The sequence below is a fragment of the Bufo bufo genome, chromosome 10 (genome assembly GCF_905171765.1).
Source record: "Bufo bufo chromosome 10, aBufBuf1.1, whole genome shotgun sequence".
NCBI lineage: Eukaryota > Metazoa > Chordata > Amphibia > Anura > Bufonidae > Bufo > Bufo bufo.
Genome location: NC_053398.1, coordinates 53,274,360 through 53,295,005, shown reverse-complemented (window position 1 = coordinate 53,295,005; position 20,646 = coordinate 53,274,360). Strand labels below are relative to the sequence as shown.

General features: G+C 43.7%; 1 protein-coding gene across 1 annotated transcript in view; it reads left to right on the top strand.

Annotated features, from left to right (window-relative positions):
- LOC120980918 (solute carrier family 22 member 6-A-like) overlaps positions 1-20,646 on the top strand; it is a 164,982-nt gene that overhangs the window by 33,320 nt on the left and 111,016 nt on the right. The window contains exon 3 of the mRNA XM_040410296.1: positions 14,597-14,751. Coding sequence (XP_040266230.1) covers positions 14,597-14,751 — 155 coding nt within the window. The remainder of the gene's footprint in view (positions 1-14,596; positions 14,752-20,646) is intronic.

Below are 20,646 nucleotides of genomic sequence, written 5' to 3'. Positions count from 1 at the left end.
CTCTGCTATGTCTGCCTCGTTCACAGGAGCCCAGAACTGTACACAGTACTCCATGTGTGGTCTGACTAGCGATTTCCAAAGTGGTAGGACTATGTTCTCATCACGGGCATCTATGCCCCTTCTGATGCAAACCATTATCTTACTGGCCTTGGCAGCAGCTGCCTGACACTGTTTTTTTCAGCTTAGTTTGCTGTTTATTAAAATTCCTAGATCCTTTTCCATGTCAGTGTTACCGAGTGTTTTACCATTTAGTATGTACGGGTGACTTGCATTATCCCTTCCCATGTGCATAACTTTACATTTGTCAGTGTTAAACCTCATCTGCCACTTATCTGCCCAAGCCTCCAATCTATCCAGGTCCCTCTGTAGTAGTATACTGTCCTCTTCAGTGTTAATTACTTTACACAGTTTAGTGTTAACAATAGAAATTACTTCAGAGAATAGGGTCCTAAGTGAAGCATCATCTATTCTTCCAGCGTTCCTTTTCAACACTGAACTTAACATATTTCTTACAGTTCTGATTTGTCTTTCCTAAATTCCTCCTGTATGGCTTGCATGTGGAGCATTCATGTGAAACTCACACTGTTTATCTAACAAATACTCAGTTACTTTTTCTTTATCAATCTCTTTTAGAGCTTTCTTCAATTCATTCTTTGCTTTGACAAAATTAGATCCTTGGTCAGATCTAAGCTCTCTGACAGTACCTCAAATGGCTGTAAAACATCTCAAGGCGTTGATGAATGCCTCAGTTGACATATCCTCTAACATTTCCAGGGGAATTGCTCTGGAGCTCAGACATGTAAATATTACTCCATATCTCTTGTACTCCTTGCGGTTCTGTTTGGTGATGAATGGGCCAAAACAATCCATTCCGCTATAAAGAAATGGTGGTGATGGGTCCACACGATCTGCCGGTGAATCTGCCATTCTTTGTTCTTCGGTAGGTCTACATGCCTTTCTACAGACTACACATTTACTTATATACTTTGCTATAACTTTGCTTCCTTTCACTATCCAGTAACCACCTTCTCTCAAACAGCTTTGGGTAAAGCTTCTTCCTTGATGCAAGTATTTGTTGTGGTAGTGATCAATAATAAATCTTGTGAAGGTAGAATTTTTGGGTAGAATTGCTGGATGCTTCACTCTGCTAGGTAACGATGAATTTTCCAGTCTCCCTCCCACCTTCAGTATACCATCCTGCAGAACAAGATTAAGCTTGTACAATGGGTGGTTGTTTGGAAGCCTTTTAGGTTCTTGACTAAGTCTCTTCAACTCTTCACTGTAGAATCTCTGTCAAATGAGTCTTATGACTGTTTCTTCAGCTTTCATTCTTTCCTCTACATTCAACAATTCCTTCTTTCTGATTCCCTTTGCCAAACGTTGAATTCGAGCTACTACATTTTTTGACCATATTCCATTTTGAACATCTGGCTAGTCTTTCAAGTATGTCATCTTGACACTTGGCAGCAGTGCTCAATGTTTGTACAACTTTTACTTCTGGATCACCCATAGACAATTCTGTGTAACCTTTACTGGGCATGATTTCCTTTTCCCAAAGGAACTCTGGGCCTGTGAACCAATTTAAATTTTTTAATTCTGTTACATTCAGGCCTCTTGAAGCATGATCTGCTGGGTTATGCTTTGTGTCAATGTGATGCCAATGTTCTGGACTTGTTATTTCCAGATTTGTCTCAACTCTGTTGGCGACAAAGATATGGAATCTTCGAGCTTCGTTGTTTATGTATCCTAGGACAACTTGTGAGTCTGTCCAAAAATATTCTACATCTATTTTCAACTCCAATTCTTCTCTCAGAAACTTGCTTACTGATGCTGAAACTACGGCTGCTGTCAGTTCAAGTCTTGGTATTGTCTGAATACTGGTAGGTGCAACTCTGACCCTCTCCATAACCAGGGCACAGTGTATCTTTTCTTCTCCTATCACTCTGATGTAGGAGCACTGACCATAACCATAACTACTGGCATCTGAAAAGTGATGAAGTTCTATTTTCTTGTACTTTCCGAAATCATGAGGTACAAAACATCTGGGTATCCGAACTTCTCTCATGTTTTGCAAGTCTCTTAACAAATTCTCCCACCTTGGCCTCAAATTTTCAGGTATGGGCTCGTCCCATCCCAACTTCTGTCTGCATAATTCTTGTAGTATTTCTTTTGCTCTGAGGATTACTGGGGCCAAGAATCCCAATGGATCAAATATAGAAGCCACTGCGGAAAGAATGGTATGTCCAGTTGCAACTTTCTCTTCAATAGATACTTCAAAGAAGAACTTGTCATTCTCTACATTCCATCCCAACCCAAGTACATTCTGGACTGGAAGATGATCATAATTGAGATCTAAATTTTTCATTGTTGATGCATGTTCAGAGTCACTGATGGATTCCAGTACCTCTCTGTTGTTTGAGATAAATTTATGAAGGCGCAGGTTTCCCCTTGCGCATAACTCTTGGCTTTCTTTCACTAGTTTGAGTGCAGATTCTGTGGACTCTAGACTTATGAGACCATCATCTAAATATAAGTTTTTCTTCAGAAAATTTGCTGGTGAGGGACAATCGTTTTCATTCTGGATTGGCCAGGTACCTCATACCTTAATTGGCGCAACCTGGAGATGATGCTGTTCCAAACAGGTATACTTTCATTCTGTATTCTGCTGGCTCTGAATCTGTATCTCCGTCCTCCCACCATAGGAACCTTAGGAAGTCTCTATCTTCATTCTTCACATGAAACTGGTGGAACATCTTTTCAACGTCACACATGACTGCTACAGGATACTTTCTGAATCTACAGAGTACCCCAGGCAGAGTGTTTGTAAGATCTGGTCCTTTTAGTAGATGATCGTTCAATGCAACACCTTCGTACTTTGCTGAGCAATCAAATACCACTCTAATCTTATCTGATTTCTTTGAGTGGTTAACACCTTCATGTGGGATGTACCACACTTCTCCTTCTTTAGACTGATTATTTACTTTCTCTGCATGTCCTTCTTCAAGGATGCCTTCCATGAATTTCAAATAATCATTCTTCAGTTTGGGATCTCTCACCATCCTTTTCTTTAAACATTTCAATCTTGCTAGGGCAAGATTTCTGTTATTTGGCAGACGAGGTCGTTCTCTAAAAGGTAAGGGCATTTCATGATGACCTTGTTGATTCTGCTGAATACTTTCTTCTAGAGTGTGTACAAACTTGATATCTTCTTGGGATACACTCTTTTCTTTAGATCTTATGTCTGCAAAGTTGGATTCAAGGATCTTGATTACTTTTGCTGGACTTACAGTTGGTAACTATTGGACAGATATTCGATGACACAATCCTGTTACCTGTCTTGAGTTTGCGATCTGCTGTTTTATTCCAACAACACCCCATCCTAGATCAGTTTTAACAGTGTAGGGTTCACCCTTTTCTCCTGTGATTACCTTTCGTGGTACCAAGGCTTCGGGACAATGGTAGCCTATAAACAGTCCAACACCAAACTCCTTCAGCGGGGACATTTTATGAGATATGACAGATAGGTGTTCCCATTTATTGGCTGTTTCACAGGTAGGTATGCGATCTGGATCTCGAGGTATATCGTCTTTTGTATAAGCTGGAGGTAGATCTAATGTGAAGTTTGAATAAAGTCCTCTAACTCTCAGTCCTTTGACCCTTTAACTGTTCACTAATGTGTCTCTCACCATCAGTTTGAGCTTCACTGGTTCTGTAGCCACTTGTAATTTCTTGCAGATTTCTTGATCAATGAAGGTGACGTCATTCTGGGCATCCAGTAGCGCATATGCATATACCTTCTTGTTCCTCCTTTTATTATTTGAAATGCACACTTTTACAACCATTGATGTGTCGTTTCTTTCTCCTTCCCTCACTCTGCAAGAGAATACCGATACTTTCTTTCCTTCCTAATTATCTTTAGGTATTGAGGATTTATCTTTCTTTGGACGTTCTTCATGTAGTGGCGTAGGATGGTGTCCTTTGCAAACGCTGCATGTGGACTTTTTCTTACAGTCCTTAGTAACATGGCCTTTTCTTAGATATCCGAAACACAGTTGGTTATCTAGTACAAATTTTTTCTTTTCTTCTGGGGACTTCTCCTTCAATTGTTGGCACTTGTGTATGGAGTGGTTCTCTCCACAGAACACACATTTGAAGATAGTCAGAAGATTTGTCGATTCTGTCTCTCTACTGATACCAGTAGTGACTGTAGTGACTTTGAACTTGCTCTCGTAGGTATCTGGACCTTTAGCTGCTGTGTTGGTTGCAAAGCTAGTTGCTCTTGCACGTCTTATCTCTGTTGCAGGCCTTTCTTCTAAGGATTTTAAGACCTAAGATGATGTTACTGGATTACATGCTATCTGTGCTTCCTCATTGATGAACTCAGAGAACTCTTTAAAACTTGGGAAGTCCTTACCTAGATCTAACTGTTTAGTCACATAGCGATTCCATCTAGAAGCCACTTCTTCAGGTAGCTTAGTTAGCATCCTTTGGTTTTCTAGATAGTCGTTCAGTACTTCCAGTCCTTGAACATGTGGGATGGCATGGCTGCATGCTTGCAGGAATTCACCATACTTTCGGAGTCTGAAATGTTCTTTAGGACCTATTTTAGGCCAGTTATTCAGTTTCTCTCTAAAGGCTCTTTGTACTAAGAAAGGATGACCATATCTTGCATTCAATTTTTCCCAAGCTTGCTTGTAGGCTTCTTCGTCTCTTCTATAGAAGTTACCTTCAAGAACTTCCTTGGCTTCTCCACCAACATATCTCTTAAGGTAGAATAACTTGTCGACTGGACTGAGGCAATGATGCTCAATGATCATTTCAAAGCTTGCCTTCCACTCTATGAACTTCAGTACGTCTCCTAAAAATACAGTAGGTTCCAGAACGGGAAGTCTAGCGAGGACTGTTCTCTGTGGTCTTGCTGGGACAATGGTTGTAACATTCTCCTGACCGTTGCAGTGACATCTAGGAATAGTATCATCCAGTTCTATTTTCTCATTTAGTTCTGAATTAGCGGAGTCCTCTTCTTCATTTTTTCCATTAGAGATAGAAGGTAAGTTCACACACCTTTTTCCTAACACTGGACTAGGTCTCTCTTTGTCTTTCTGAGCAGGGATGGAAGGATAATGACTTATTTCCTCACTAAGAACTGGAGATTTCCTTCCATTCTCTTGGGCGTATGGAGGAAAATAGGAGTCTGTTTCTTCACTTAGTACAGATTTGAACCTAAGACTACTCTGATTCATATACGCTTTGTGTACTCTAAGTCTGGCTTCTATGATCTTAACCTCTTTTTGCCTTTCCAGACTTTTCATCAGTTGGCGCTGTGCCTCAATTTCAGCTTCCTTTTCAGCCACCAGTTGGCACTGCGCCTCAATGGCAGCTTCCATCTCAATTTCTGCTCTCTTGACGGCAAGTTGTTAAGCTAATTCCTTTCTTTTGGCTGAAGTACTTGAGGACTCTGATACTGGGGCGGCACTTCTACTAGCGAAGGAAGTCCCACTTGTAATTGTGCTTCCACCTAAGGACCTAGCACAGTCTCTCATAAAGAGCTTGTTCATTCTCCTTCATGCTTTAACTTCATTATAGTTTTCTGCAGATGATAATTCTTTCATAAGCTTTACTAAATCTTTAGTGACCGCAGTACATGTGTTCATGTTCCTTACAATTTCCTGGGAAGGTGGCGAAAGTGACCGCAGGTTGACATATGCTGCCATAAGCTCTGATTCAGATTCTTCTACCATATCACTCAAGTTCCCTTTTATACTTTCTTGTTTTAGCTTTCCACGAATGCCTCTAATGTATAATTTCCACTTCTCATACATTCTGGCGAACTTTTTTCCTTTTAAATGCTGCTTCTTGCTCCAAATTTTCCAGCATCTTTGTGGTCAGTTTTCTGGCATATGATTAACGTCTTAGTTCATCTGTTTGGGCTATATTTGTTTGAGGCAAGACTAATGCTGCATCAGACTCTTCTAACTCAGACAGGTTCTCTTGCTCTTCCCCCTCTACTCTATCTATCTTTGCATCCTCTAACAGTGGCATAGTAATATCAGGTTCAGACATTTTACTTTAAATGCTATAACAATCAATACGAATATTAAAGAACCTTTCACTTTAAATGCAATACTGACAAATGCAGAAATAAATTACTTTTCACTTTAAATGCAATAGCAATAGATGCAGGCAATAAATTACTTTCACTTTAAATACTTTAGAGTCCGTGTAATACAAACTGTCTTTTGTTATACTTTATTTATAAACACAAAAATGTCTCTTTATGCCAAAGCCTATATGCAATGATAAGTAATGAAAGGAAAGCTCAGACCTTATTCTGAAGAGCAGGATACTGTGATCTGAAGTTTGCTGGAACAAATGTCTGTCTTAAAGGAGACTTGTCTTTTCTTGATGTGATGCAATGTTCTGTGCTGACTTGCGATGCACCGTGCTGACTTGCGATGATCTGTGCTGACTTGCGATAATCTGTTCTTAGATACGCTATCGTGCAATAAGCTGGCTTGGATACGCTGACTTGCGATGCGCTGGCTTGGATACGATGCTGCAGGCTTTGGGCCTAGTGTCGGGAACTAGCTGGCTGCAGTACGTGACCTCTTCGTGGATAGTGGTGCGGGCACTCTAGCTCTGGACTTTGGCCTCCCACCATGTGTCTCTTTCTCTCTCTAGGGATCGCAGGAGGGTTAGCGCTCTTTCTCTGACTATTTTGCCTTTGCCGTTCTGCCACTTTAAGATTCGGCTGCAGTTTGAATAATGCACACGTTCTATGGCCTCTATGATAGCTCCGCTGAGGTGTCTTTGCTTGCTCACTCAGGGATTAGTTGCTGCGCAGCAGTATATGCTGGCGCTCCACTGCTCTAATGTGCTCTTTCCTGTGCAAGTTGAGGAGCGCTATCGCTTTGCCCTCCGAGGGTAATAGTTCCACTGTGGCAGGCGCAGCACTATGAAGTGCCTTTTGCGCTGTGGCATTAGAAGAATTTTGGTATCAGCAGCAGATAGTCCATGTACATAACACGTGTTGAAAATATATCACATAATGGCAGTATGCATAAGATTGTGGTTTAACTGTTCAATCTTGTCATTCAACATAACATGGTGGATATATTTCTCTCTTCAGTATCTGTACTCTCACTTTAAGTTATTTAAACACTTTATGATCTCTCTGAGAGGTATATCTGAGGTCTAACTAAAAGTTCACTTGCTGAATTTGGTCACAATTTGAAATATGCAGTTAGCAGTAACTATTTGCAGATTGGTTAAGTATGATCTGGTATTGTATGTAATTTGGATTGCAATATGGATTTTGAATTTGGATTGTGAACTTTTTAGTTTGCAATTGGTGGAACTGTAAGTAAACACACATATAACTGGTTCAGTATACAGTTCTAATCACTATATTAACAGTAGGAACATTATATAACGGTTTTAAATACCTATTTTGGCCTCTCTGCTTCCATAAAACACAGCTTTTAGTGGAGTGAATGTCTGTTCAGCTTCTCTCTCTGGTGAATAATAATTTCTAGCAGCTCCTACTAGGTAATTTCAGACACAGGCTGTGTGTGAGGCTGGCTGCGATTGGCCAAGACTCCTGCTGTGTGTGAGGTTGGCTGTAATTGGTCTAGACTCCTCTCCAGCAACAACAGTTTAACTCTATGCTTTCTGTTGTTTCTGCTGTGTCATTGAGCTTACCTCACATCAATATAATGAATCTTAAAGGCATATTATCTTTTCTGCTTCTGTGAACACAATATATATCACAGTTATATGACATCCAATCATGAAGTCACTGTAAATAACTCTGCTTTTGTCTTTAACAAACAAACATAGGAACTGTATTAAGGTAATTGGAAGGTCTAGCTGTATAAACATATAAGCTATGTTAGCAACCTAGGACATGTCTTAGCTGGCCAGCTACACTCATGCATTCTGAATGGAAAGAGATCTATTCAGGATATTTCAGGATGTTTTCTGTTCTGTCAACCTTACGTTTTGTGACCGGACACAAAACTGCTGCAATCTGTGGATTTGTGTCCAGTCATAAAAATGGAAAAAAATTATTCCTCCCTGAAAATAATGTTTTAAAAAACAGATCCGTCACGAATTGACTTTCAATGTATTTAGTGATGGATCAGTTTTGTTTGTTTTTTTCGTTTTGATTTCATACAACCGCATCCTAGAGGAACGGATGCATCCTGATGTGCAAAATCCAAACCGATCTGTTTAATTCCAGTATTGAGGTCCTCTGTCGGATCTCAATACCGGAATTAACAATGCAAGTGTGAAAGTACGTTTCAGTATCCAAATGTTGTCGCTAAAATATAACTTTTATTAATACATCATATACAAAGGATTTCTCCACTTAACATGTAAACACAAAATGTGCACAGGACGTCCTAGGTGGCGTTGTTGCCTGGTATGAGTATGTTGTGTGACACTCACCCCTACACCTAAGTCTGTGTGCAGTGAAGAGAGCAGTGGACTAACTGTATATTAGGGGGGAGGTGTATTGATCGCACAATAAGCTTCTCCACCTACACTCGCACAACCTAACTCCAGTGACTCAGAGCCACTAGCACTGCTGCCCTATGTTAAAGATAAAAATCGCTACAATAGTGTCCCTTCCTATAAGAGCTGCCCCCTCTCTGTCAGGGTGACTAGCCCAGCTCGACGCGTTTCTCTGTCTGCCTCTTTATTGTGCAACCACTTCATCAGGAGCTTTTAGGGCACACAAACACAAACAGTAGCGCGGCCGACCAGTGCTGCCACTAAAGAAGAGAAAGCCACACCCCCTAGGCCAGCCCAAGCCATGCGGGAGCCAATGGAACAACGGCATCGCCGGAGAGCAGGCGCGCCCCTGCCCTGCCTACTTATATCGCTTCAGAGGGCGAAAGGGGAGGTATACAATACAGGAGTGATACAATTTGGAGATCCTTACATAATCCAGTGACAAAATTAGCTCATAAAGCATCCCAGGAGGTCAATCGCCGAGACAGCATCTCAATAAAGGTACCCATAACCGAATATTGTTCATATCACAAAGGGGGCATACAGTATGGCAATAAACAAACCAATGCGGCCACTGCACAGTATGAGAGACTCACATACGCAGTGGCCATCACTGTTGCCAAACTGCTCCATGTCCCTGCATGAGCCGACAACAGTGTCGTGGTCATCACAGATAAAGAATCAGATGCTCATAATGCCACTGCTACTATGACTCGTATAGATCTCTGTGGGCACACATGCTATGCATAAAATATCAGAGAGAGATATGTGGAAAAAGATATATGTGTAGTTCCCAGAGAACATGTGTAGTAATGGCATGCAGATACTCTATCTACCTATATAAAACTAACATAGGAGATAAAGTCATTTAGTCCATGGGGCTTAACAGTCTGTAGAGTAAAAGTCCATTGAGCTTCTTTACGAAGAAGGAGATTGTCAACATCCCCTCCTCGTGCAGATGTTCTAATATGCTCAATCCCCTGGAAGCTCATGCAGTTGGTCACATTATAATTTGTATGAGTGATGGCAGGTTTTTTATCCAGTGACATCAGCTCCAGCAATTGGTTGGGTAATCCCAGAGAAGCATTTTCTGAACAGGAACTACCCGTAGCAACACAGTCGGCTAGTATCTCCTCTGTGTTTAAAAACTTGACGAGAATTTATAAAGATCACATCCGCTCATGGTGGGAGGTGCAGACCCTAGAGACATATTGAAAGAACAAAATAGTTCCTAGGGGGCTTCGTAACCTGGTATTACCTAATGCGAGGGTCAAGTCAGAGGATCTCATGAGAAAATGGGAGAAAGAATCCATTGAATCCTCCCTCCGTCTCATGAGACTTTCATTAGAGGAGGAAAAAAACATTCTGGTCAAGACCACTACTGAATTGCAGGGACAGATAGAGACAGCGAAAAAGTTTACCCAATCCTCTGATTTTGAAAGAAGAGAAACAATACTGCAGCAGTCAGTTGAAAAATTCACTGGCTATATCAGGGAAAGGAAACATAATCTTTTTGTTTGTGACACCCGTGATTTTAAGGAAGCTACCGTCTTTAGCTATACAGGTAGAAAGAATCAACTTAATACTGAGAGCGAGACGGACATCTCCTTGTCTGAGGGGGAAATTGACGCAGAGAGTACATCAGCGCCATACACGAACGTCAGAAACAGAAGTAGAGGACGTGGCTGGTGACCAAATAGAAACCGAGGCAGGGGTAGATCTGGCAGGGGTGATAGAGGTGTTTTTTTAGGATTGGGCACGGAATTCCCTCTGAGAAGCAGACAGAACCAATAGCTTCACTTAGAAACATGGAGGACTTGCAAATAATAAATCTGTCAAGTCGCTCTTGAATGAGAGCTTCTGCGAAAGGGGCTGTCTTTTGTCCCGGTTTGTAAACATAATCCATTTAACTGGGTCAAAGACTTGAACCTTTTTATTAGAAAGCTCAAATGGAGAAAATTCTTCCTCACCCATGACCGGGACCAATGTCGCAAATTGAGCATAGATGAGGAAGAATTAGCGGACGTGCGCCTGCTGGCAGATTTATGGGATATGGGGCAAAGACCAATAGGAACCGGTCCCTTCACCAGTTTGAAGCCAGTATCTAGAAAAAATCCACCCGTCAGTGACTACTCTCCCATAGATGCCTTCCTAGCAACAGTGACGGAGCAACTAAGGACAATATGTGTATATGAACAGGGGCTAAATAATCTGACCCCGGATGAATCTGAAGCTCTAATGGCACTACAAAGTGACATGGAGATTGTGATAAAGCCGTCGGATAAAGGCAGTAATGTAGTAGTCATGGGATGGGAAACATATAGGGAAATGTGCCTCCGTATTTTGAGTGAAAAATCATGTTACGCCAAGCTTCGCTCAAACCCCGCCAATGTCCTTAAGAGTGATTTGGCAGGGATATTGAGTGAGGCTAAGAAACAAGGACTAATCAATGGACTGAATTCAACTATTTGTCACCAGAAAACCCCATTACACTGGTGTTTTACGCACACTGCCGAAAATACACAAAGGGGTGAATCCCCTAAAAGGCAGGCCGATAGTGTCTGGGGTGGGAAGCCTCACAGAGAAGGTCAGCAACTATGTAGATGTGATCCTGCGCCCATTCGTGGTGAGCTTACCATCCTATGTAAGGGACTCGATGGACGTTCTCAGACGTCTCAATGACGTAGTATGCGAAAGGGGCACGCTCCTAGCCAGTTTAGCTGTGGAAGCACTATACAGCTCCATCCCACATGATAAAGGCTGTGAGTGCTTTCTTGGCAGAAAGAGGGGCACATCAGGGATCACATAATGACTTTGTCATTAGATTGCTGACCTTCATCCTTGAGAATAACATCTTCCTTTTTGACAGACAAGTCTTCCACCAGCTCACGGGAGTGGCGATGGGCAGTCCCTTTGCCCCAACCTTTGCCAATCTCTACCTGGGCTGGTGGGAGAGAAAGATTGTTTTCGGTGACAGTATGAGTCGATGGACCTCGTCCATTACACTTTGGTTGAGGTTCATCGATGACGTGTTCATACTATGGGATAACACCACATCTGCCTTCACGGAATTTGTTTCTGCCCTTAATCATAATAATGTAGGCCTGTACTTCACTAGTGAAATCCATGATACCAAATTGTCCTTCCTGGACCTCTCAATTAAGATAGGACTGGATAGGTCAATCACGACTAACATGTACAGGAAACCTACGTCTACAAATACATTGCTTCAATAGGAAAGTAGTCACCCGTTCCCATTGAAGCGCGGTATTCCAAAGGGACAATATTTACTGGCAAGGCGTAATTGTTCCGAATGGGCTGATTTTAGAATTGCTGCAAATGATTTGAGGACCATATTTAATCGGAGGGGGTACCCAGCAGAACCACTCAGAAAGGCATACCATCATGCGGCTGCATGTGACAGAGAAAGTCTATTACATCCTAAAATTGTCAGTGCTGATTCCAAAGCTAGAATCATTGGCACATTTGATACAGCACATAAGGAGATACGGAGGGTCCTTAAAGACAACTGGGGCCTCCTGCAATCAGATCCGGTAGTGGGACATCTAGTGGGTGATTACCCGCTTGTCACATATCGCAGAGGTGGCAATCTTAGGGACAAACTAGTACACAGTGCCTTTTCTACCCCAGCACTGGAAACTTGGTTACCCAAGAGATCACCGGGTACTATTAGCTGCAGTGGCTATGTGGCATGCAAAGCCATAAAGAAGGGGAGAACGGTGATAAGTACGAGCACAAAAAGGGTGTATGACATCCGGTCTTTCATTAATTGCAGAACGACGGGGGTGGTATATGTAGCAACGTGCTTTTGCGGGCTACAATATGTCGGCAAAACAAAACGCGAATTTAGACGCCGTATTGGTGAACATTTACGCGACATTGTCAACGAAGCTGATACACCGATTGCTCAGCATGTTGCGACATACCACCCCAATGCGACCAACTGCATGAGCTTCCAGGGGATTGAGCATATTAGAACATCTGCACGAGGAGGGGATGTTGACAATCTCCTTCTTTGTAAAGAAGCTCAATGGACTTTTACCCTACAGGGTCCAGAGATAGACCCTGTTCTCTGGGAACTTCACATATATCTTTTTCCACATATCTCTCTCTGATATTTTATGCATAGCATGTGTGCCCACAGAGATCTATACGAGTCATAGTAGCAGTGGCATTATGAGCATCTGATTCTTTATCTGTGATGACCACGACACTGTTGTCGGCTCATGCAGGGACATGGAGCAGTTTGGCAACAGTGATGGCCACTGCGTATGTGAGTCTCTCATACTGTGCAGTGGCCGCATTGGTTTGTTTATTGCCATACTGTATGCCCCCTTTGTGATATGAACAATATTCGGTTATGGGTACCTTTATTGAGATGCTGTCTCGGCGATTGACCTCCTGGGATGCTTTATGAGCTAATTTTGTCACTGGATTATGTAAGGATCTCCAAATTGTATCACTCCTGTAATGTATACCTCCCCTTTCGCCCTCTGAAGCGATATAAGTAGGCGGGGCAGGGGCGCGCCTGCTCTCCGGCGATGCCGCTGTTCCATTGGCTCCCGCGTGGCTTTGGCAGGCCTAGCGGGCGTGGCTTTCTCTTCTTTAGTGGCAGCGCTGGCCGTCCCAGAGCCACAGGCTACGTGTCTGCACGCGGTATATGGAAGCATGCAGTACACTGTTTGTATTTGTGTGTCCTAAAACTTCCTGATGAAGTGGTTGCACAGTAAAGAGGCAGCCAGAGAAACGCGTCAAGCTGGGCTAGTCACCCTGAAAGAGAGGGGGCAGCTCTTATAGGAAGGGACACTATTGTAGCGATTTTTATCTTTAACATAGGGCAGCAGTGCTAGTGACTCTGAGTCACTGGAGTTGGAGGTTGTGCGAGTGTAGGTGGAGAAGCTTACTGTGCGATCAACACACCTCCCCCCTAATATCCAGTTAGTCCACTGCTCCCTTTACTGCACACAGACGTAGGTGTAGGGGTGAGTGTCACACAACATACTCATACCCGGCAACAACGCCACCTAGGACGTCCTGTGCACATTTTGTGTTTACATGTTTAGTGAAGAAATCCTTTTTATATGATGTATTAATAAAAGTTATATTTTAGCGACAACATTTGGATAGTGAAACGTAGTATTTGGGTTGTCGCCTACCCTTTACAATATTAGTGAGTTAACCCAAGTGTGAAAGTAGCCTAACAACATCAGAAGGGAACTGTGCAAAAAAAAATAACTGTACATGGGCTCTTTTCCAAGTGGGGACCAGTGGAGATTCGGCCACAACACAGAAAATTGCGCAGTGGTTTTCGTCTGACCGATTCTCAGCATCTTTGCCGGGTTGCGGCCAGATCTCAGCCAGTCCCCATTATAGTTAATGAGGCCGGACCGCACAGCTGTAGCTTTCAGCAATCCCGGAATGCAGAGAGATCCGGCAGGCTGTTCCCTACCGGAACACCCTACTGGATATAAAAGCGCTAGTGTGAAACTAGCTTTAGCTGACTGAAACTATTTGTGAGTAGCTATAGAACTAAAACATTCTTCTGGGCTGTCCATAGATGGAGTAAACACTACGGATATGCTTATGGCAAATATGCAGCAGTGTACAGTACCAGCAAAAAGGTTGAGACTTAAAAAAATATTTTAGTGCCACGGACAGATATATCAAACATTTTGCCATAAGACTGGCACTGAGCTTCTGTGACAGTCTACATGCCCAGAATACCTCCACTATATCCCTATGTTTAGCACAAGAGGAAAGTTACCAAAAGAAGGGTTCTGTGACAAATGACTTCTGCAGGAACAGCAGCCGACCATCCTTGGACAGTGGCACAATCTGGGACTGTCTTCTTGAAGCTAGAACATATGGGAGTGTGAATGTGGTCTTATGGAGACTATAGGTACCAACAACTAAGCACTGTATCTAGCGATAATCGCACTGAATTAGAAATAAACCAATAAATAAGAATAAAGTCGTTGTGGCAAAGCACAGATGAAAGAGAAGTTTGTCCTGTTGATACATTGATATAATATGTACATATTGATTTTGTCTTTATTAGGTTTGGACGTAAATCCATTTTGACCAGTTCGTGCCTGATGATGGCTGTATCTGGCACATGTGCAGCCTTTCTTCCCGGTTTTGTGACTTACTGTGTCTTCCGGTGCATGAGCGGGATGGCTTTCTCTGGAATTGTTCTCAATACCATCTCTTTGAGTATGTGAACAGCTTTCTTGCCTGTCATACCACATGGAAACGTTTTAAGTGCCAGCAATTTTCTATATTTGAAGATTGTCATTATTATATTTTATGCAGCATTCATTTATTAAAGCTTAACTGCCATTTTTTCTTCTTCAATGCCACCAGATCTAAGGCAGCTCTTATATAAGTCAATACTCAACCCTTTAAATAGGCCTTGAGACATGACTTGGATAGTAATTAAGCCAGCATCTCATCTGCAGACAGCTGTTTCGGGGTGATTGCCCCTCATCAGTGCAGAGCAGAGAGTACTGGCTTAACTGGGTGAGAGGCCTAAGTGAAGATTTGGGGGGTAATATCTCTCCTTGGGGAGAGACCGCCTTAATCTCTCCGTGAGGTGGCATTAGAGGCAGAGCTTGTTAAGAGCTCATTTATATCCATGTATGGCCTATAAGAGCATGTATGGCCTATAAGTCTCTCACGCAGATTAAGTATTGACCATGAAGGCAGCTGGGCTCTGAGCAACTGCCCTCACTTCTCCCTCATATACCATGAACATTACCATTAGTGTTGAGCGAATCGAGCTTCAGATCATAACAGTTCATTTTCATGATGTACGGAGACCTGTCTCAAATTAGCAATCCAATGTCGGGTTTGGTACCAAGGTAGCAAACCCGACTTCTGATTCCGAATTTGAAATGTTTTTAAAGATGTAGAAATGAATACCGATGTCTCTTGCGACTTTTGCCTTCACGGAAGCAATACATTTTAATGCTGTATGCTCCATACATCATTAAAGCGAAGTGTTAGAACGAATCAACTTCGGACCTATGATCTGGAGCTCGATTCACTCAGGCCTAATTACCATATGTACACCAAATATACCTTCTGACATCCCTGCTATATTCACACGTGGCCAGTGCTGACAGTGAACAATCCTGCTGTATCCCCTGCACTGAATAACCAACCAGCCACTGGGAGATACATGACAGCAGGTAGTAAGCGCTCACTGTTAATAAGGTAGGGAGACAGGGAGAATCTCTTCTACAGGATATAGGAACAGGTACAGTATAGCCATATAATGGCTTGTTTTTTGTAAGACCAATTGTACTTTTTACGGCACAATTTTAAGCTGCATATATTTTATTGTGAAACTGAAAAATAAAAAGTGGAGAGGAATAGGGGGAAAAAATGTGCAATTCCATTTTCATTGAATTCATTTTTAAGGTATTCTGTATGAAGTACAAATGGCACACCAAACATATTATTTGGATCAGTATTATTATGGAGATGCCAAATTTTCATAATGCAAGTTTGATCATTTTCATCCTGAGAGTGCACACATAACGGAAAGGGTGCCTGCACACGGTGCAAAAAATCTGCAAGAAATCTACACCAAAACCGCACATAAAATGCACATAAATCCACACTATTTATCCTAGTTGTGGTGCAGATTTGATGTGGATTTCCTGCAGATCTCACCCTTCCTCTGTAAAGGCTGAAATCTGAACAAAAAAAAACTATTGACATGCTGCAGATTTGATTTGTCTAATCTCCTATACTTTGCTGGTGCTGTATTATGCTTAGTTTTTTTCTGCATGTAATCCATGCCGTGTGCAGGCACCCTTACAGTGGTGGTTTGCATGTGTAAAGCAGGGAAACGGAGCTAAGTATTACCGTAACTCTGAAAAGGCCTTAATGACCAGATACTTCTTCATGATTTAAAGCACTTGGTGGTTTATCGGTCCTAACTTTTTTATTTATGGGCAGGGCTAAATGCGTCTTGGACGTGGGTAAGGCATGCCGAACCTGAACTATGGCTGAGTTGTGCCGGAAGCCACGGGCGTGGGTAAGCCTGGAGAGGGCGTACCCTATTGGAGTGTGTGAAAAAAGGGGTGGGAGGGAGGGGCAAGTGAGACACACCACCTGAGGGAAGGAATTGGCAGGTATATATAGGGAGCTAACGCCCTGCCCACAAATACAGGCTGAAATCAGCCTTAATACTTATGAGCAGGGCTAAATGCGTCTTGGACGTGGGTAAGGCATGCCGAACCTGAACTATGGCTGAGTTGTGCCGGAAGCCACGGGCGTGGGTAAGCCTGGAGAGGGCAAAAAGACAAGTACGCTATGTTGTCTACACTGGTTTATTCATATTCTTCCAGCCCGCATGACCTATAACGCCAACGACTGAAAAGCTTGAGAAATTTCCCGGTGTGGATTCGGAATGTATCTGTTGAAGCAAGATGACCTCCAGCGCCCCATGGATCGAATAACGTGAGCGGGGACTTGGTGTTTCGAAGCTGACGATGCCGTCCCAATACGGAACGAGTGACCCGAAATGGCTCCTGGGTCGTACCCCAGACCTGCCGCCAGAGAGCGGATGTGGGACGTGAATTGGTTTGAAGTGAGGGGTTTGTTCTTGAAGGGCAGGAGCAGACTGTCAGGAGGCGCTGTCTGCAACAGGGACAATAATTTATTGAGGATCTGGACTGGACACCAATTATTCCGGGTAGGGAAATATTTAATTTCCGTGGATGGCCCTGTCTGGTTTGTTTTGGTTGATGGAATGCTGAGTACATAATAGTTATAGTGCCACGACAGTTGTTCTTTGCGAAGACCTCCGGGTCTCGGAGAGCTGCCAGTGAACTCTCCTGGCAGGAGGAAGCCGTAAAAACTTAGAACATGGCCGCTTGGATTACCGTGCTGGTCAAGGGCCAAAAAGGATCGCCGTCCAGGGCAGAAGACAAATCCCTGAACAGCTTGCCGAACACCGGCTGTCTGCGGGTGGCAGCCTGTTTTGCATTTTCCTGTATTCCCCTGAGGGCCGCCTTGATGACCTGGTTGGACAAGATAGAAGAACAACCCGGATTACTGAGCATAAAATGGAGTTGAAGGCCTGCTAGGTATAATTTGATAGTATTATATGAGAGCTTTTGTTGGGAATGGCAGAAGGCTATGAACGCCAGTAAGTAAGATATTTCGTCGCGGCCGCCCTGAGAATAGAGAAGTCTAAATCTCTCAAACGCTTTCAACCCCGCTTTATAATTCCTGGACATATTTGGGGCTAATGATTGTGTTATGAGGTGTTTTGCTGTTGAGATCAGAGATTCTAATCCATCACTGGGGTGTTGTATGCTGGGATTGTGGCACCCGTGGGGTCCGCGTCGGGCATCTCCTTGCGGGGCTTTGCCTGCTTTTAGAATGATAATGGCCGGAGACGCTTCTAGGAATCTGGGGGAAACATAAAGTAAACTGAATAACGTACCCGTGGGGATAGGATAAGGACCGTGAGACCCCTTGACCATCCGGGAGACTCCTAACTAAGAACCGAGCCCGGATGGCCTGGAGTGGGGTGTGGCGGACTCAATATGACATATGGCGTGGAAACAACAATGGCTAAATTGAAGGTCCAGTTGTCGCCCAGCATTTGGCTCATCCTGGCGGGACCCAGAGGCAAGATAAATGATGTGACATGGTATCAGTGGTAGCTGAACCTGGACGATCTAGGTGACATACAACACTGAACTCGGCCTGGACGATCCAGGTGACATACAACACTGAACTCGGCCTGGACGATCCAGGTGACATACAACACTGAACTCGGCCTGGACGATCCAGGTGACATACAACATTGAACTCGGCCTGGACGATCCAGGTGACATACAACATTGAACTCGGCCTGGACGATCCAGGTGACATACAACATTGAACTCGGCCTGGACGATCCAGGTGACATACAACATTGAACTCGGCCTGGACGATCCAGGTGACATACAACACTGAACTCGGCCTGGACGATCCAGGTGACATACAACGTTAAAGTTGGCCTGGACGATCCAGGTGACATACAACATTGAACTCGGCCTGGACGATCCAGGTGACATACAACATTGAACTCGGCCTGGACGATCCAGGTGACATACAACACTGAACTCGGCCTGGACGATCCAGGTGACATACAACACTGAACTCGGCCTGGACGATCCAGGTGACATACAACACTGAACTCGGCCTGGACGATCCAGGTGACATACAACGTTAAAGTTGGCCTGGACGATCCAGGTGACATACAACGTTAAAGTTGGCCTGGACGATCCAGGTGACATACAACGTTAAACTCGGCCTGGACGATCCAGGTGACATACAACGCTAAAGTTGGCCTGGACGATCAAGGTGACATACAACATTAAACACGGCCTGGACGATCCAGGTGACGTACAACATTGATCTTGGCCTGAGTGGTCCAGGCGACAGATAATTTAAGTACGCAGTATATGTGGTAACTAAACTGATCGCGCGCCACTGACGAATCTTCCCAGCCAAATCTGCGTTTGGAAAACGGGGAGCCTGCCACGCGCAATTTTGTACCCCTGGCACCTGCTGGCAGAGAATCCCTGCCTCCATGCCGAGACACAATTCTGACCTGCAGGGACCAAGTAGCTTACTGGCCCATGTGCTGTTGATTAATATATGTAAATACGCACACCAAAATTGCCCCTGACACAGGCTGGAAGCTGGGCTGCCGCAGCTTGGCGTAACGCCGGCAACAATGCCCACTGCTTCCCACCTGTGCCGCCTCTGCTATATAGCGTCTCTGCTGGGGCAATGATTTAATTATCCCTTTTTTTTTTTTTAAACTGGGGCGGATATTTCCGAATGGACATGTGGCGCGCTCATGGCCGCTGCAGGGAGGGGAAGGGGGACCCCCGTGCCTGCGACCCTGCTAGGACTGGGATGTGCGGTCCCCAAGTGCGAGCCTGGAGTGGACGGACGTGTGTGCCTTTCAAGGGGAACCTAGACTTGTACTCTTTCCCTAACTAAACATAGCTACCCCCGACTGCCCATTTCCTGCCACCGTAGGAGCTCCGGAAGGCAGAGCGAGCGGTGGACGTGTACAGGAGGGTCATTTCTTCGGCGCTCAGCTGAACATGCCTGTGGAGGCCCGGCGGTCACGTGTGCGTTTCACCGTGAACCGCACGCCATCCGCGAGAAGGGGAGACCGACCCGTGGCCGCAAGTATACGGCACGCTCCATTGGACAAGTACTTACCTGGTGACAGACCGGAAAAACAGTTTAAGTATTGCACTATACCGTGTAGCGAACCGAAACTTTTGAAACAACCGTGATGCTTGCACGTGCCGGCAGCTGGATGTGGCTCCTCTTGAGAACGAAAACTTCTCTCAGGAATGTCGCACTGTGCAGAGAATCGTACTGAAGAGAAAAAACAGACGTGAAGCTTGCTGGGCAGCTAGGTGTGGCTCTTTCTACAGATGCAAGTGAGACACACCACCTGAGGGAAGGAATTGGCAGGTATATATAGGGAGCTAACGCCCTGCCCACAAATACAGGCTGAAATCAGCCTTAATACTTGTTTATACGGTATGTCTTTTTTAAGTGACAACTAGTGCTTTTTATTTTTATGTTTTTGTTTTGCTTGGCGTGGGCGTTTTTTTTTTCCTTTTATTTGTATTTTGTCCCGCAAGAGGTCATTAAAAGATCTATGGTGACACTTCCACTTTTTTTTTGTGTGTTTTTTGTATTTGCATATACTTGAACTTCTTTTCATCTGCAAAGATTGAGTTCAGGATGTATCAACATGTTTTTTCACCATGGTTAGTAAAAAAAAAAAAAAATTTAACATTAAAAATGGACAGAACATGGATGGTATCTATCCAATGTGTGAGAGAGAATCTAAATCGCACATCCTCACTACTATGCTTTTGATACAACAACTGTTTTAAATTTAAGCAAGATAAACAATGGCTATACAGCACTCTTATCATGAATTTGCTATGCACTATTAGGAGGCATTAGTATACAGTTTGATCAAAGAGCATAGGCCCACTTACCACGACAAGGTCGCCTCTTTTTAAGTGGGGACCTACTCTAACTATGGGCGGCGCAGTGCGGCGA